Source organism: Onychostruthus taczanowskii, unplaced genomic scaffold (assembly GCF_017590055.1).
Source record: "Onychostruthus taczanowskii isolate IOZ18803 unplaced genomic scaffold, ASM1759005v1 scaffold46, whole genome shotgun sequence".
Taxonomy (NCBI): Eukaryota; Metazoa; Chordata; class Aves; order Passeriformes; family Passeridae; genus Onychostruthus; species Onychostruthus taczanowskii.
The window spans coordinates 5,672,799-5,692,798 of NW_024502125.1; the positions used below are offsets into that span (position 1 = coordinate 5,672,799).

The window sequence follows — 20,000 nt, forward strand, 5'->3', positions numbered from 1 at the left end:
ATTAGGTATCAGCATCCCAATCTTACGAATGATAAGCAGAGCATTAACTTAGATAACGCTGAATACTGAACAAAGTCCAGTAGGAAATTTGTCACAGAAAATGTTCTCATATTTCATATTTCTTGTGTATCTTTTTTTGAAAGTAGAATATTTCAAGTTCTTCTTGTGACATGTACAGCTACTACAGAAATAGGTCAGTAAATACAGATGCAATTCTTGAGTATGCAGATGTGAGAAAGGTAGGCAGAAGTTCAGAACTAGGTGAGAACGTGTAGTCTTTTCCTGTTTGAGGAAAGTATGCAAACTTGAGGGAACAGTCAAAAGTTAGTGTGCATAGAAGGAGATGTGAATGTGAAAATGTAATGACATGCATTGAACCTTTTGTTTGGCTAAAATTTAAAATAATTTAAAATTTTTCGTTTGGCAGTATAAGTTGCCTTTAGTTCCAATGGGGTACACATTTCAATAAGTGAATCACATAAAAACGTTGTTCAATCACACCTCTTCCCTTGCTCCTCAAGGGAATTTGCTGTTCTCATTCAGAAAAAGTCATCTGTCTCACGGGTTGATTAAAATTAACTTTTTTAGAACCTAAAAGTAGCAAAGTAACTAATACTGTCTGGAATTAAATCAGGTAACCTTGACCAAACAATTAACTCATCCTCTATTAAATCAATATTTACTGATGCTAATACTGGAACTAGTTCCAGTAGTTGGAATTACAGCCACTCATTTAGTGTCTTTATTATTAGTAATTAGGTTCTTGTCTTTCTCCCGTTCTACTTCTCAAAACTAGTACTTGGCTTGCTTGTAGGAAATGGCCTAGCCTGTTGACCCAGAGTGTGTGCTCTGCACACAGCTGAAGATGCTTTGTGAGGCTGACAGCCCTTTCTGGTTGTGTGACTCCATGAGGACTGACACAAGTTCAGGTGCATGTTGCTACAGCCCAACTTAGACTGACTGCTGTGGAGCCATGGCTTAGGGCTATTTTAGCAAATAAACTCTTGTAAATAACAGGGAGAGTTCCAGCTGTTGCATTATGAGTATATTCTCAATGGATTATTTTTTTTGCCATGCAGCTGCAGTGGTGCTTTTGTGGCAGGTTCAGTTCACGGAGGTTCTTGACTCCCCAGTAGCATTCTCTCCATTCTCAGCACTCCTAGTAGGGCACTTAACTGTGACAAATGATGAATTAATTTACACTGATGCACTAATGCGGTCATGAAGCTCTCTACTAGACCTTTATTTATTCTCTTTTCATTGTATAATATATTCTTTGCTTCTTGAATTGGATTATGTTCTTTTGGATGTTAAATTATCTTCAAACAATCTAATACAGGTTGATTTTACCCTTGTTTGGGGAAGGATTTTCTTCAGCGTGATATCAGGACTGCAGTAGTATCTCAGCGTTTGTTCTGCTCCTGAACTAGCTGACGAGAAATTGTTCCAGTATTTTTCAGATCCTGAAAGATGCTTATATCTAGTATTGCGTAATCTAACTTACACCTAATGAATACGTGTGATAAAGTGGGAGATACAACAGCAAAATTGCAGTAACAAATACTAAAGTTTGATAATGGGATTGCAATGTAATAGTTACAGTAAGACATCATATTAGACTAGCTTAATATTTCTCTGACCTTCAAACCTACTTACATTACTCTTGAATTTATGCTTACTAGCAAAAAGCATCCTGCTCCCAAGTATGGGTCCATTATTATGATTAAAACATGGATTCCTTTTCCTTTGAAAGACAGAAAATAAAGAAAATTGTTGGAATATAAGTTCTGAAACTGTTATTTTGTCTGTGACCGCCAAACCAGCATCAAGATAAGTGGAGAAAATACTCTTTTTATATTATAGCTAAATTTATTACTTCCTAGATACAGGGGTTTTTTTGCAGTGGTTAAATGCCTTTTTTTATAAAACCGTGTATTATCTTCCAGGCCTGTAACTTTTGAGTGGGGGGCTGTTTTCACTGATGTAACTTTTTGCTGTAATAGAATGAGATTAACACAATCACTTGCTTGTTAATTGCAGGCTGGCAAAAGAAAAAATTATGTATGAAAAAGAAGCAAAACAGCAAGAAGAAAAGATTGAAAAAATGAAAGCTGAAGCATGTGATGATTATGGAATTAAGAAGCAGGTAAACTATCCTAGAACTTGTTTTATAAAATCCTTATTTGTTTTCATTTAAACATAGTAATCTTTAGATAGAGGAATCTCCTGTACTTTTTTCTAGACTCATGTTATATAAATATTAGACTAAAATCCTGACATAAAAATCAGCCATAAAAATGTCTTTAAGGTGTTAAATTACAAGGATTATAGTTGACATGTATGTATATGATTACTTAGTACTTTATGTCATGATGACTGTTACTCACTAACTGTGTGTGAGGCCATCTTTCTTGGAAATATGAAGAGCCTGTAGTGAATACATGGTCTGGGTAGATGTAGGTAAACCAAGTGCTTGCTGCTAACTGGAAATGTTACAGCAAAGTGAGAATGCCCGATACTTAATATGAAGGGGAAACATTTCAGCTCCTGAGCATACCAGTATCCTTTTGGTAAAATCACAAACCTCAGAGAGCTGCAGGGTATGCAGCTGTGGAGCTGCTGGAGTTTGTAGTGAAGTCATAGATTAGGAGGGGGCATGCTGTACTTTGGCCTGCTCAAGAGTATGGTTTAGTGTCACTGTTAAGTATGATTACATTTTTTCTTGGAAGGTTTACCACAAGGGTGGTGGTTGTAGACAGTTGGTACATACCCTTTTGGGAGAAAAAGTATAACATTCCTACTCACAAGAGGAACTTGGGTTTGGCAGATTGGTGTTTATTCTCTACAGAAGAGAATGAAATGTCTGTGTTTCACTATGATACTCATATTATTTCAACTAACTATGTGACCTTTTGATTATGTTTTTGTCCAAGTATTTCCCAGGTATTTTCTCTCAAATCTTCACAGAAATCAAAACTGTACTAAAATAATTTTCACTTAATAGTCATAAACATAAGATTCTGGAATCCCGTCTTTATTTTTAAACAATGGAAGAAAAGGTTAAACAAAATTCAAATACAAAATTAACAAAAGATAGGAGAAAGCCCTTTTAGAAAAAGTTAAATCAACTTTTTTTTAGTAAATTCATATTTCAGTTCATATATCGATGTCCTGCCTTGCTTTCATTATGCCATGGGAATGAAATACAAATAAAGAATTTGTATATAAATAAAGATTTGTATTTATGGAGCAGACCTGTCTTCTGCCTCACCAGACTGAGACTTGAAGATCTACAAAAGAGTAGCCTTTCTGAAGATCTGGTGCTAACAAGAACTAATGAGTTAAATTCATATTTTTAGTATTGCCCATTCATCAGATTATTTGACTGTATCATGGTATTTCCACAGTGACCTGCAAGAGATCATGAAAGTCAAAAACAGTGATGGCTGTGAACTTCTGCTGAAATTGTTACCTACTACTTGAAGGTCTTTTTCCAATGACAAAAGCCTTCACAAAAAACAGTCTTGATTAATTCAAAAATTGCCCAATCCACTTCGAAAGCAATCAGTTTCTCCAATGACGTTTTCACTTCTTGTTTATTTAGTGCACTTTGCATTCTGGAAGTTAATATTTTAGGTTATTAAAATTTTGGAGATTTCAAAGAAAGTTATGTTTCTTTGAAATATAACTTTCCAGGAGAGTTTGCTCAGAACAATATTTTGGATACAGTAAAGACTATGAGATGTTTTTCAGAAAAAATATCTCTAGTTACCCATTTTAAGAATTGCTTTTAGTTAATAATCTCTTAGTTTCCATTCTAGGGTGCACAACTCTTAAAATACAGTTGTAATCTTTATTTTGGTAATGAAAAGTAACATTTAGGGGGTGGGAACAAATTCAGTCACTTGAGACTAGGAGAATAGTTTAACTATTAGTTTAGCTGAGGTTTTGGCTAAATCAAATATATATGTGTGTGTGTGTATTTATGTATTTATATACACTCACAAATCAATCCAGAGTTCTGGGAGGGATTATTGAAAAGTTTAAAAGCAATACTTTCTCTTGACGTAGTACTGTTTTCATTTAGCTTTCTAGTTACAACTCAGAACATACAGTTTTACATACAAAAGTGAATACAGAAAATTTCATTTTAGAGTGAAAAGTATCATTCCTACAGCATATGTAGTCTTTACAGTATGTCTGGTCTGTAATGAGGGATCAGTCCCTTTGTAGAACAATAGGGTTTGATTCAGTATTTTTCTCCTAACTCTTTGTGCATTGGGGCAACTTGTGGTTCCAGTGGACTCAAGTCTTCTCTAGCTGAGGCGGTGACCATCTGGGATGGTTGGCAATTGTTACACACTAACCCTTGCCTAAACTGTCCAGAAGGGCTTGCTTGATGAGGAGCAGGTTCAATACCAGAAAAACAAAAAGAAGAGTTTTCTTGCAATGCTGTTAGATGCTGAAGATTCCATTGTAGTGTGCAAGAAGACTTTGATATGGTAATAAATATTAAAATATTTCTGATTTATCCCACCAGGTGCAAATTGTGCTTATAGTTTCTCTGGGCAGCAAGAAGTGGTGTAGTTCTAACTCCCTGTGGATTTGTCTTAATGAAGTCTTAGTTTCTACTCAGTTATAACAATTCTCAATATACGAAGACTTTTCACAGTACTTCATAATACTACTTTAATGGAGAATTTTCACACGGTATCATTCGAGTGCAGACTAATGATAGAAACCTGTAGTTTTCTGTATTGCTGTGGTTGTTGATGTTCATATATAAATAAACATCCTTTCACAGCTCATGCTTTTATTTTGAGACTTCTGAGCTGGGGGAAAGCAAGGTATCTACTCTGTGTTTCCTCTCTCTGGGGTTGTAGATAGATTCTGGTGGTTTTGCTAACTGGCAGCATTTTTACTGATAAGTGACTGGTAAATTTTCAGTTTTTTAAATGTAATTCTGCAGTTCCAAGTTACCTCTTGAGTAATGTCATTTCTAGATGAATTAAAAATCCAGTGGATTTAACACAGAATTTAATCTCTACGAGTCAAAAGTACATAAGAGTATATAAAGTACATCTTGTTCATACACAGGTTTTTTCCAGTATTTGTGAAAACTGCAATATTTGTCTTGCTTTGTTGAGTGAAAGAGTGCCTTCTGAAACAGCCAAAAAGACATGCATTTGGGAACTATTTTGGAAAATAATGTGAAAGATGGTAATTTGCTGTTGATCTTGTTATTGGTGGACTTCTTGCTGAAAGGAAGGTTGTAATGTTCTAGAACTTTTTAAATGTCTGTTTAGCTTCAAAGAAATATTCTGGTTAGTTTAGTTGGCTTTTTACATTCTTAGCTCTTTCCAACACCCCACCTGATTGGTTCAAAGTTTCTTTCTTCTCACAGATTGAGTAAGATTAGATTAAATGTGGAGTTTTACATAAGTCTCGTTATTTGCATAAGTACTTTTTCTGCTCCCTAAGAATAGATGATCTCTGTTTAATAATATGAATTCTAGCTCTAGATGCTTGGTAAAGTGGCAGTGGAAATGCAAGTGAGGACCTAATGCTTCTCCTTATGTATTTTGACAGAATCCTTAACAAAAGTACAGTTTGTTGACTGAAAAGCCAGCAACTTGGAATTCTCTGGACCAAGTACAATACAGTATCCCTAACACAGACCTGGTATTAAAGATGCAAACTTTATGAAAGAAACAAAATTATGAAAAAGCATTCTTGTGATACTCCTTTCCCCCTTCTGTTTTCCAAAGAGTGTTTTCCTTCTTATCTAGGCAGATAGAAGCATCTTTTGGATTCCAGACTTCATGTCTTTAATGTCCTAAAGTGATCTGCTTTAGATGAAACAGGATTAGATCTTACCTGAGAGGAGCTGCAAGGAAAACTTACTTGAAATACCAAGGTATTACATCTAGAGCGTTTTCTCCTCTTCCATCAGTTTTCATACTAGAAGTGGTAGGTAGTTTGTTGTTGACACATGGCCATTTCTTGAAGCACTTAAGCACTGTAGAAACAAAACAGTGTTCCCCAGTTTTTATTGCAAGGTTCTTCAGGAGTCTTTTGATAAATGTATTTGGCAACTTGCCTACAGCAAGTGTGCTGTTGTATCTTGTATTTGTGGATAGTTCAAGCTTCTTCTGGTCCTGGAAGCAAGTAGAACTCATAAAATTGTGTTTCCTACAATTTGTGTGTGCATTTATGCGGTTTTTTCATGTCCAAATTCACCTTAATTCTGTATCTGCTTTGAGTTCCTGCCATCCCTGTGCCCAGCTTCTTTGTACATTTTCTATGCTGTACTACTCCATAGATCCCTACGCCACAATCTTGGCCAAGTACATTGATATTACCAAGGCCCAGTACCTTGATACTACTCCTTGATACTGCTGAGATGAGAAGTACTGCAGTGGTGTGGACTTAAGTTAAAAATATGGATTAGCCTACCAGTAGCCTTAGCATGATTATTTATTGCATGCTACTAATCTTACTTAGTGGGATTACTAAATTTTGGAATCTTTGGTGTTTGTAATACTTAGAGATTAATTTTTTTTTTCTTTTAGTCCCTGTCCTGCCACTAGATATGGCTGTAATTAATTAGTGGATTCCAAGTGCTTTACAGACTTTTTGAGGAACAGTAGTTCAAACCAGTAGCACTTGTTTTAGCAAAGAATTATCTGCATGTCTTTTCCTTACCTCTGCCATCTTTGAGTAGATCCGTACTGTTAGGATTATCTGTGCAATAGACAACGGGCAAGTGATTATGTGACAGTATTTAAAAGCTATACTATATATTCATTTTTGTGTATATAATTGGTAGATATATGGCTCATTTACATTTGTCATGGTTTTTAGCCCACCTCTTCTCTTCAGAACACCACTCTTGTCACGTGAAACAATACTGCCATTATACCCTGTGACCCAGTAGTATAGCAGGGTGTCCTTCTAAGAGCAAGGAGAGCCCTACGGAGTTTGTTTGGGTGTTTGTGGTTTTTTTTGGTTTTGTTTTGGTTTGGGTTTTTTTTGTTTTGTTTTGTTTTTGGTTTTTGTTTTTTTGTTTTTTTGGTTTTTTTTTTTTGGTGGGTTTTTTTGTTGCTTTCAAATTATTTTTGGATCTAAATCTCTTGGTTAGGTGTGGGTCAGCTGGGAAAAAACCCAAATCAACATACTCTGCTTCTGTTTTTTGTAGCTGATAAAACTAATATCTCTCCCTCCCTCATTACTTCATTTTTAAAAATTACTAAATTGTTCTTATATCAGCCCACAAGGTTTACCTTTTCTTCCTGTTATTGTCTCCCCACTAGGCTGGGGGCAGGAGCAGGTGAGCTGCTGCCTGGTACTTAGTTGCTGGCTGGGGTTGAGCAATAGTCTTTGGCTGGTGTTGAAATTGCTCTAGTCTGGTCAGTGGAATTTGAGTTGCTGCAGTGCACGTCACAGGGATGGAAATGGCTGCAGTGCCTGGCATTGGACTTTCAGTGGCTGTCGTGCTTGTTGCCCTTACAGTTCGTCTGAAAGTTGGGCAGAATTTTGATAGAATTTGAAGAAAAAACACTTGTAAAAATCCAGTCATAAGGCTTATATAATTGTTTGAACTTTTGACTTTACTATGTATATTTATAAAACTAAGTAGTCTTATCTGGGGTTATCAGCATCACTTGAAAAGAAGTTGGTTTATGCAGAAGTTAAATCATAATGGCTCCACAAAATTCCTGTTCTAGTCTCCAGCTGTTTGCACCTACTGAATATAGTTCTGGGATTTATCATCTTTCTCATTTTTATTCATCATTGCACCATTGGCACATATAAATAAAACTTGGGTAACCCTTTGGAAATCAGTCAAATGTTGTTTTAAATAGAATTATTTAGGTGGATTTGTTTATTTCGTAGAGCAGGCAGGACTATAGCTTACAGATTCAAGATTTACATGCCTTCCCAGATTGCTTATCTAGTGGCACATATCAAATAAGTTACTAATTTCATATTATCTGCTTAACAAGCTTTACAACACACAAATATTTCATATCTGTGTGGCGCAAGGAAGTAATTGTTGGATATTCTCACTCCTGTAGGTATTCTACTATATAAAGCAAAAGGTATCATATGTTTATGGCAGTTTATGGCACACCTCATTCTATGGTTGTTACATTGACTGATGAAAGTGTAGAATTAGAAACTAAAGTTTTTTCTCTCAACACCAAATGGTCTAAATGACACTTAAAAACTTGCTGATAATATCTTGTTACACAAAGCCTTTCTGAATACTTAAATCCATTCTTAGCTACAGCTTAACATCCCTTTTACAATGACCTTTTGGTACAGCAGCATTAATACTACAAGGACAATACAACATAGGAATGACAGAAAGAAAATGCCATTTAAAGGGAATGCTTTCTATTGTAGGTTATCCTGAACAGAGATGTTTCATATCTAAATATCTAACAGATTTTAATTTCTAAATAGATTTAACATTACTGAACAACTCTGCACATTTTTTCTTCTTGGTGTTTGGTGTTCAGATCCAGAAATGCTCCATGAAATAAATGTTCCCTTTCTTAAAACTGACGTTGTTTTCTTTAGGAGGTGGCAGGATTTTCAGATTCAGTGGGGTGCCAGTTTAGTAATTTTGTTCAAAGTGCATGGTGAGAATAATCTTTCTCCCAAAATGAAGCACAAGGATATGTAATAACTTTTTATGCATGATAAGCATCAAAAATATGAGCCTGCTGGTCTTTGCTTTTCATTTTTCTTTACCTTTGTCTTTCAGTCAGAGCCTCCTGCAGTCTGCACACAATGTGATCAATAACTCAATAACTTTTTTCATGCAGTAATTATCTCTATGGGGTATTATCTGAACATTCTTTTTCTTTATTACCCAAAAGATGCAGGAGATATTTATATAACCAGCTGATCCCCTTTTGGATGAAGCTGCTTCATGACAGCAGGAGAAAGTTTGTTCTAAATAGACTTTTTAACAAATGCTGAAAACCTTACTAAGCTGTACTTTTTGGCTAAGGGAAAGATTATTCTGAATATTGCCTTGCAATTATTACTTGATATTCAGTTAAGCATAGAGTAAATGGAAATGTGCTGTAAATTAATGGAGTTTTAAGCAATTATGCTAAGTGAATGTCTTTTAAGAAAAGAAACCTATTCAGAAGATACCTACAGCTGTTCTAAAGTTCCTAGATAATGACTAGATTGCTGATTTTTCAGAGTAAAAACTTATCCTACAAGATAATGTTTCTATCTGGAACATATTCTAATTTCATTGTCTTTTGGTTTTCACAGATCGAGATCTTACAAGAGTCACGAATGATGATTCCAGACTGCCAACGCAGACTAGAAGTTGCACATGCAGAGCTTACTCAGCTACTAGTGAGTATTGCATCTTACCCCAACTGATGAAGAAGTGCTGCAGTTCCTGGATAAACAACTGCAGCAAATAAAAACTGGATTAAAGAATTTTCTGTAGGTCCCAAGACCAGCATCCTATAAGATACCAGTATTTTGCTTTAGATAGCAGTCTTTGCAGACTTGGTCTTCAGTCTGTGGAGACTGTGTGTGTTAGAAGCTGTCCTTAATGTAATGTACACTAACATACACATATCCCAGACTGTGAAAATGGACTCAGAACTCCTGTGCTAGTTCCCTCATCAGAAAAATCAGTTCACCTACTTTAGGTTTTATAGATAGTATAAATGTATATAATATGCTTTTAGGGAACTGAAATTGTCAAGTACTTTGGTTACTACTCTTATTAGGCTATGGACAAGTCAGAGGAGTCCTTGTTGAGTATTACTTATGTTCTAATAGTGAACGGAGCAGTACTGCCCTGCTTTTTAAGATAAAAATACCTTTAGGAATAAAGACTATGTTGTACAAATATATTCACTGAACTTATACTATGTTTGGAGATGATAGTGCTTATTTTAAAAGCTGCCTTCTCATCAAGAATTCAGCTACACATGTTGGTACACAATAAGTGGTATTGTGAGGCTAAAAATATACATCCTAAATTATGTCCCAGATATAGTGATGGCTAAAATGCAAATACTTTTTTAATGAAAAAGTCAAGGTGTCCTGATCTCAGTAAGTCTGCCTCTACTGTTTGTCAAAATAAATGCTCAGTACCTGGCAGGATTTAGGGTCTTTTTGTCATTCAACTAGTTACTGAACTAGTCTAAATTTCAGTGGCATGCAGAAATGGCGCTATTGATTCATAGTATACAAATCTAAAACAAGGAATGGGGACAGTTACTATTGCTGTTAAGAATTTGGAAGTCTTGATGTGTTGCTTTCTGTGCTTAGCTCACCTTCAATGCATTTATTAAAATGTACTGTATCCTAGTATGTTTTTCAGTTGTCAATCTACTTAAGCATTTTTCTAAGAGTACTCTTGATCTAAAGTTTGTTCTTACTTTTCCCTTGGTTTTAGATATTCAACACTATGACATAAAGGTATGCATAGGTCAAATCCACTTGCACATAACAGCCATTATCTGGGACCTTAAGCAGGACAAAAGAATTTACCTGTGCTTTGAGTAATATAGAATATGTGTTTTCAAAAATTATATAGTGCTCATTTCATACTATAGTTTGGGTTGGAATGAACCTTCAAAGATAATCTGTTCCAACTTCCTTGCAATGACCAGGAAGATCTTCAACTACATCAGGTTGCTTAGAGCCCCATCCAGCCTGACACTGAATATTTACATGGATGTGACACCTACCACCTCTTTGGGCAGCCTGGCCCAGTTCTTGACCACCCTCCACTGTAAAAAAACTTCTTTTTGTCTAGTCTGAATCTATTCTTTTTTAGTTTAAAACCATCACTGTTTGTCCTGTCACAAGAGGCCCTACTAAAAAGTCTGTCCCTGTCTTTCTTGTAGGCCCCCATTAGGTACTGAAAGGCTGTTGTGAGGGCTGCCCCGAGCTTTCTCTCTTCCCCAGGCTTTACAAACCCAGCTTTCAGCCTGTCCAAAAAAGAAGGTGCTCCATCCCTCTGATGGTCTTTGTGGCCTCCTCTGGACTCCCTCCAGCAGGTCCATGTCCTTCCTGTGCTGGGCCCCAGAGCTGCTGCAGCCCTGCAGGTGGGGTCTCAGCAGAGCAGAGCAGAGGGGCAGAATCCCCTCCCTGGCCCTGCTGCCCACACTGCTCTGGATGCAGCCCAGGACACGTGTGGCTCTCTGGGCTGGCAGTGCCCATGGCTGGGTCATGTCCAGCCTCTCAGCCACCAGCACCACCAAGTCCTTCTGGGCAGGGCTGCTGTGATCTGCCCATCCCCAGCCTGTGCTGGTGCCAGGGTAGCTGTGATCCAGGTGCAGCACCTTGCACAATGGGCTTGTTAAAACACATGAGTTTTTCTATGGGCCCACTTCTCAAGCTTGTCCAGGTTCCTCTGGATGGCATCCTATTTCTCAGTTGATCAGCTGAGCTACTCAGCTTGGTGTTATCTGCACATTTATGGATCTTACTTTCTATGTCATTAATGAAGATATTAAATAACTGGTCACCATACAGAGCCCTAAAGGACACCACTGGTCGCTGATCTCCATCCAAACATTGAGTCATTGACCAGTTCTCTGGCTGTGACCATCCAACCAATTCCTTATCAAGTGAAGAGTCCACCCATCAAATCAACCTCCCTTCAATTTAGAGAGAAGGATGCTCCATATAGTCCACAATGATAATTCCTTTTTGCAGTCTTTAAGGACTTCACCTGATTACCATGAGTTTTTAAATGTCATGGAGAGGAGCATGGCAACTGCATCAGGCAGTTCCTTCAGGACTCTGGGAAGTATCTTGTCACGTGCCATAGACTTAGGTGCATTCAGGTTCCTCAGGTTGTCATGAACCTGATCTTTACTTAGAGTGGGAGGGACTTGGATCTCCCAGCCCCTATTTCGTAGTCCATCCACTTGAGAGGTGTAGGAAGATGCTGCCAGTAAGACAGAAATATTGCCTAGTACCTCAGCCTTCTCCTTATTTGTTAGCAGTTTTTTACCTTCTTAAATTTAATACCACAACAGTTATTTTCAGAGTACTCAAAAATGTTGCTTTTGATTACAGGAAAATGAAAAAGAATTGGAAGAAGCTGAAGAATATAAAGAAGCACGTTCCATACTGGAGTCAGTGAAGCTGGAAGCCTAGCTGTTTTCCAGTTCTCTCTTTATATGCATTAGCACGGGGTCCATTCCACAGTTTCATTTGACTATGGCTCTACTACTATTGTTGACTTGCTAAAATTCCCTTTATGCAACTGAGCTTTCTCTAACTGCAAGGTGCATCAAATAAAGAATATTCTGAAACATTTGTGTGTTCCATATTCAGGCAAAATATATTTCCAGTTCACCTCAATTAAAAAAAAAAGAAAAGTAAAGCCCATTTAAAGTGTAATAGTTAATATAGAGAACTTAAATCTGAACAGTTCAGGCTAAGAAACAAAGTTTGGCTATGTCAGGGACCAGTAAATACTTTAAAATGAAATAGCATTATAGAATAGTTTGGGTTGGAAAGGTTCCATCTAGTTCCAGACCCGACATGGGCTTTAGAAGCACCTTATATTTGAAATAAAATACATTATAGCATAAAAATCTATACTGAAAGAGAAGGCAGACCAAATAACCCTTCCCAGTCACCTACCTTTCTGTGGCGCAATTTTCCTGTAGTTTTATCAAGTATGTATTCCTTGTTTATCTTTGAGTCCAAGACAAGAGCTGACTCCAGATCTTGCTCAATGTGCATGGCATTGAGTTGAGCCCAATTCATACAAATTCCATGCATCAAAATTCTTCTACTTTTCAGGAAACAGGATATAGCAGGTGACTAGTATATTGTGAGTTGCATCTGCTAATAAGAGTTCTGGACTGAATGCTTTTCTTGAAAGCACTTTGGCCTAAATGATACTTTTTTTGAACACAGTTCAAACCCCCAGGACATGAAAGAGAGCTAAGGGGAACTAATGGGTAAGGGAACAACACTTAGTCTGCCCAGAAGACCATTAAAACATTATGTACAAAAGCTGTGGTTTTTTCAGAGTAGCTTCTCTAAAGCAAATAGTAGGTTCTGTTGATAAACGAGAAAGCTTTTTACATTAGTTTTTCTAGTTTGAAAGTGTTCTGGCATGTTTCTTAAAGGCAACACAAAGCACAGTGTACCTTTTGTGTGGTGCTCAATTGAATATTCAATAAAATTATTTGTTAATTTGCCTGAGTTTGAGTAAACTGCTGTCTCAGTACTTACTTATGTACCTTAAGCACATTTAGAGTGATGTCTACTTCTCCATCACTCTTAAGCACTGCTCTGACGGATCAACACCAAAAGACTGCTGATTGAATCAGTCAGAATTATCTACTTTTGAAGTGACCCCAGACCAGTCCCGTAGAGGGCTACGAGGTGAAACCTGTTTTGACAGTGCAGTTCCATAAGAGAACATGCGTATCTTCTTACCAGCATTGCGTTCTAGGCATGGAACTGCCAAGCGGACACTGCCTGGGTCACAGCACATATGAACTGCTATTGAAGAAAACATCTGTCTTTGGATACTCATTTCACCCAGTTTCTTCTATGACCTTCACTGGGAAAGGTGGCTGGAGTGCACAAGTGGATCATGTGTGTCTCAGCTGAGAGATGGCAGCATGAGTGCTTGCAGCCATTGAGTGGAGTATGGTGAATAAATGCTGAGCTGAAAAGGAAGTGTAGGGAGATGCCAAGTCTGCTGGGTAAAGCAGGGTTTAAAATAAAAATTTCTCTTCAGAAGAAGAAAGAATACGCACTTCTGGAAAACAAGCCCAAACAAAAATGATATGTAGTTGCTGAGTACCACAAGAAATGCATATGAAAGCTAAACAGGTGTGACCTATAGTGGCTGAAGGCAAGTAGGATTGTGACATGGCTTAAGGTGGCATTTAGAATAAAAGTCACATGGCCTTTAACTACCACACAAGCTTTAGGAAAAGTTTCTTAGTGCAGTAGTTTCTAGAGTGAGTGGTTTCTCATGTTTGCCTAGTATGTCTCTGTCCAAGCCATTTCCTAGCTCCCTACTACTGCATCATGGACCAGGATGATTCTCTGCCCTACCACTAAGTTCTCTAAAAGTGAGCATGTTCTATAGTACAGGAAGTAGCCAGCCCCCCTGATGAAAATCAAGGTATGTATGTTCACACCTGAAAATACTTTGTCTCCAGATGCCTCTGGAACTGTCCAACTTCTGAAGCATCTTTTCAGACTGCCAACATGCTTTAGGAGAAGGAAAGAGCTAATTGTACACAAGTATTTTGGGTGAAATCCACAAAAAGCCTAAACCACTCAGGGCTGTTCTATTTCCCTATAACAACATCCCCCTTTGGCAACCCACTTTCCCCCTCTCTGGTGAAACCTTTCAACAGACCTGCAGTCAATCTGCATTCTAATGTTTGGGGCATGAGGGGTGGGGGACAGACTTCAAGTCCTTGGTCTAACTCAAGAGGTACAGAACAAGGAAGATGCTCAGTAATTGAGCCACACTTACTCCTGATAGACTGGGGTCCTCAGAATTGCCATATTAATATGACAGGTGGCTGCACAGCTTCTTAAGACTGGGCAATCACCAAGAATTTACTACTAAAATTGGATGGTCTGATCACCCCAAAAAGGTGATCTTCAACAGACCTGTATGATGAAAGAAGTAGAATAGCAAATGTGTGCATTTAATATGTGGGTGATACAAGGGTGTTCAGTATTTTCAAGGACAATATCAGAAGTCAAAAGGTTCCTGACAAGCTGGAGAAAATGTAAAATACTTCTTTTAGTAAGGACATATTTAAATAAGAAAATCAAACTTCCACATGGCAGCAGCAATTTTCTACTGCACCAACATAGGAAAAAGTAAACGCTGGACACCATTTCTGACAGATACAGAAGAAATTTAGTTTATTACATGCAAAACATTAGTTTAGCTCATAAGACATGGGCAACAACCTTTACACTCCCCTTCTTACTAGAAGGGTTTTGTCTAGAAGCATTATTGCAGCTAGAAGCTGCAACTAAAAGGGATGAACAAATAAGGATTCAGAGGAAAACCGTGAAAACTACTAAAAAGACTGAAAAATGGTCAGTGCAAAAGAAGGAACAAATTCAGACATTTTAGCCTGGAAAACATTGAGGGTAGCAGTGGTAATAATCTTCAAGCACAAACAGAATTACAGAGGAAAATAACTTCTTGGCAGACAGAGTAAGATGATGAGCTTGCATTACAATGAAAGGGAAAAAACATTGGACAGGTTCCTTCCTTAGGAAACAACTAAGACAAATGAAGCTCTGAAAGACTGCCTGTGGAGGCTTTTGGAGCTGCCTTCCTAGAGGTCTTCTCTTGACCAGGCAGCTCAGTCACTCATGACACATAGACCACTGATCCTGACTCATATTTACACATGAGGGAAAAGCATAAGAATGTGGATGAGCATTCATCCTTTCTAAACAACACTTACCTCCTCAATCAAAAATACAATAAAGTTGTTACACAGCTGAAATTAACAGCTTTGAATACAGCACAGAGGAGATCCCAAGAGTCCCCTCAAAGGAGACAATTCAGTGATGCCTACTGACTTTTCAGATGTTGCACTTCACGTTACAACACAGGGGACTCAAAGAAGGTGAAAATGGTCTTCCTTAATGCAAGGACCAGATGAACTAATTTTTTCTGACTTTCCACTTCCTATTCACGTTTCTGAACACTCATCAAACACACACAATGTCAAAAATACTTCAGGTTCCCACTTGTCTTTTTATTTTATGTGTTAATTTGTGCACAAATGAGCTCATTCAGGGCAAAGACAGGAAGCAAGTTTGAAGTGTAGCTGAAATCAGAAGGATGGAACTTGCCAGCTAAGAAGTGAACTGTGGGCCCTGCTGGAAAAAACTGCAAGAGAAGTAGCAAATTTAGTTAAAGTCTCACTGTTCACACAGATGCAAAGCAGGACTACAAGCTGAGGGAAAGGAGAAGAAGATGTTTTGTCTATGGCCTAACCATCTTAACAAACCTTCTCCCATCTGATCTCTCGGGGAACCCATTTCTAAGGACACTGAATAGAAAATACAAAGGAGAACCACTTCTGGGTTCTCTTCCATGTGCAGTCTTGGCTATGCTCTATTACTACATATAACAGAGGGTTCACGATAAATCCAAATTACGGGCTTAGGACTTCAAAGGTGATGGCAAAAGGGATGTGTAATTGCCACCTTCCCGTTTTCTGAATACAAATTCAACCACAGTGAAAAAAATCAGCTCTTGAACTGTGCACACTGCTGGCTAGCACATCTCAGCAGCCAGCATTTCAGGGCAAACATCACCACTCTAGAACAGCTCAACATTAACATTACCTTTAAAAGAAAGCAGAAAAACTTCAACAACAGTTTTGTTTTCTTACTGTTCTGAAGTTACTGTGGATGTTACATTAGATGGAGGAAACCCAGTAACCTACAGAAAGAGCCTCAATTAATAAGGTTAACAGAGGCTGAATAGGTTGAAATTGGAAAAATAAGCACATTATTTATGTATCAATTACTACTTGCTCTCCATTTCAACAAAAGGAAATAAAATTTTCTCATCTTTCCTAACAATCCAGAGGCCTCCTTCTGCCCCTGCATAATTAGCAGTAAATTTCACCACAGCTCTCCATAAGCAATCAAAAAGGCTACCTAATTAAAAAAGTAATTAGTTTACACAGATAGATATGAGTGGGTAGATTAGTTGATGAAAATAAAATTAAATTCCTCTGGATGCTTTTAGTGACTCAGCTTTCTGCTCTGTTACAGCTTCTACACATTTCTAAAGGAGCAGGTTAAAAATGAGTAAAAAATACTTCATTTGTAAATGAATAGAGTATCTTTCAAAACCAATTGATCAGATTTAGCTTGTCTTCTGTTTTCAACACAGAAGATAAACTTCACATTTTATGAAGTGTAAAAATCAGTGCCTCCATAAAAGGACTAATGAGATATGTTTTATTTTCTCAGATCATTTACACAATACCTAGACACCGAACTGAACCGATGCTTCACCTGTAAAAGGAAGGTTTGAACACTTAACACCCAGACATCACAGGATTTGTAAGAAGCCAGAACAGCTCCTGATACCAGACCTGACCAAGCGGTCTTTTCCCTAGTCATCCTGCTGTCAGCAAAAGTCAGAAAAAAACAAGTTGAGCAGGACTGCAGTTTTCCTGAGGGTAAACATACACCCTTCACACTCCTGCCATTTTTCCAAATGAAGGAAACTCCATTGCATTTTGTGGTGTGAGTAGGGAGCTGTATTCTCACGCTTGAGCTGGGGGATATGTGGGGAACAAAAAACAAGTAGCCAAAACTCAAAGGAAGACAAGTATAACAACAAGTATAACTGTAATCCTTGATGTAATTCCTTGACTAGGAAGTTGTGTCAGAGAAACCAGTGCATTAAGAAGCTTCCTTCCTCAAAGATTTTGTCATGGCCACTGCCTACTGATGCACATCACCTCCATGAATGCATCAAATACCACTTGTCACATTAAAACAAAATTGCTGTAAGAAATCTAACCAGCACAAGGGAGGAGACTGCCTTTTTAACAGTGGGGGGGGGGGGGGGGGGGGGGAAATGCAATGAACTAAACATTCTTTGTTAAGCAAATTAAACAGCTGTAAACTTAGGTTTTATACTTTTTTAAATTAAGAAGGTTCTAACTGAAACTAAAGTTTTAAAGAGAGATATAAAAATATACAACTACTATATAGTGAACTTTTGAAACCATTTGTTTTTTAACATGCCCGTAATAAACTCTCATTCTGTTTGCTATTTTTGGAGTGCTGCCTACCGATTCAACAAATATTGAGTCAATTGGCAATTTCTGGCTACTATGGACTCATGAGAATCCATTCAGAAGACATCTGAAATTCTACATGTATCCTCAGACACAGTATATGGAGCCAGTGGGGAGGAAAGAAAAGCTTTTGAAGTGATGAAGATGAAGCAATTTTTACACCAAAACTAAGATTACACACCAAACCTCAGATTACTTGGGCAAACCAATTTTAGATTGGTAATTAGCAACAATACCTCTACACTGTTCACCAGCCTACACAAAGTGAGCTGGTGAATCTTGTCCATTTCTGAATATCATTGAGCTTTTAGAAAGACAGACCTAAAAAGCCATCATAGTAGGTCTTCAATGTGCCAGGGCAAGAGGGCAGAACCCACATCCTCAATACTAGCCCTTTCAAAGGAGCCTAGATCTGAGCTGACATGGAAAATACTTTCCTTTCATTAAACTTACCATTAAGAGGACTGCTGTCAGAGCAACATCACAACACTTCACAGAAATGAAGATCAAGGTAAGAATGGTGAAATTTTTTCAACACTGAACATTCTGTGGATAAACAGAAGATTCCAGTCCCTTCTGCACCAAATGCAGCACCTTTCAGAAAGGGTCCAAATAACATTTAATAAAAATCTCAATTGGAACTAGACCAATACCCTATTTAGACATCCAAATACCAAACTTTACTCAAAAATTACATCATCAGCTGACCATGATTAAAAGCACTTCATAGCTGGCTTAATGTTAAAGAGATACGTTACTCTTCACATAGAGTTCCTTCAGAAATAGACAATTCACTTCCCAGTTTATATCTCCTTCAGGAAGATCAAACAGGAGAATGTAGAGCATGATCTACAGGTCTGCAGGCAAAAGGAAAACCCACACTGTGCAGATGCTTGACTAGCCAGAGAGATAAACTATACCTTGTCTTAGATTACTAGGCAGAGTAGTAGACCACTATTACAAGGACAGGTTACCAATAGCACTGCAGTTTCATTTTGTTGTTATTCAGAAAATTAATTCATCTCTCCAACCCTTACTTCACTTTTCCACACCAAAAAAAATTCCAAAACACTCCCACAAAAACCTAAGTGTTTCAAGTTTGTTCTCCCAGTGGTGATGTCGTGATTATTTCATTTTCATACTTCTGTCTTCTGGTATAAGTGAACAAACTACACTGAAGCGTAACCTGAACTTTACACACAAGCTTCAGGAGTTTTTAACAGTTTTAAGCACAGAAATTAATCATCTCAGGATTATGCCAGTATAATACAGGTAGTTAATACTGTTAACCAAGCAGAAGCAATTACTCCCTTACAAGAGAAAAATCACACACATTGCAAGATTAACACATGAAAGGTACTTGAAATCTCCAGCTGTTTTTTAAAGTCTTCTGCACTAGAACCCAGGTTGTGAGTGGTGGTAAAGCTGATTAACTGCCCAGGTGGACAGGAGAGGGCAGGATGAAGAGGAATGAGCTGAAGTGTCTGTTGCCTGGTAGTTAGGCTAACTCTGGATGCACAAGTCTTGGACTACAGGCTGAAGATGAATCCAAACACATACCTCAAGCCAAAGAGAGAATCACGCTGCCTTCTGAAACCCAAAGCTGTTCAAAACCACATACACTGTGCTGAAAATAGAACCATGGCAAGATGATCACAAAGTATAACATTCTTTGCAATCCAGGATAGAAACACTTATAAAGATATTACAAGACAAAACATTCAATCTTTCAGCTGCCTTTTGAGCTACAACTAGGTAAGAGAATTTAACCAACGCTTACATGGAAACTGGCCTGCCTTGAGCTCTTATTTCCACTAGGAATCTCAATAAGCAATCCAAGTGTTTCCAAACATTGAATTCAAAAAGGAACACACTCATCCTGACTGTATCAGGCTATTTTAACTCGGCCTCTCTAATTTTCTCCCTGCAGAGCAAAAACCAGGCAGCACAGGAGAGAAGAGCAGTGACAGCTGGGAGCCATCTAAAGTAAGGAAGGCCATTTGCAAGGAGGTTTCCTCCCCCAGCATGTCACCATCCCTTGCAATAGACTCTCTCCTGCACCCCCTCACTGCTTCATTAGCTGTAAATGATGCAGTTTAAGAAGGAAACAGAACTTTTTTTAACATTCAGAGAGATCAGCATTGCACACAGAGACTT

General features: G+C 37.9%; 1 protein-coding gene across 1 annotated transcript in view; it reads left to right on the forward strand.

Moving 5' to 3' along the window:
* Nucleotides 1-13,221, forward strand: part of TBCA (tubulin folding cofactor A) — a 26,475-nt gene extending 13,254 nt beyond the window's left edge. The window contains exons 2-4 of the mRNA XM_041414703.1: nt 2,041-2,146; nt 9,298-9,384; nt 12,079-13,221. Coding sequence (XP_041270637.1) covers nt 2,041-2,146; nt 9,298-9,384; nt 12,079-12,159 — 274 coding nt within the window. The 3' untranslated portion in view covers nt 12,160-13,221. The remainder of the gene's footprint in view (nt 1-2,040; nt 2,147-9,297; nt 9,385-12,078) is intronic.
* Nucleotides 13,222-20,000: the final 6,779 nt, after the last annotated feature.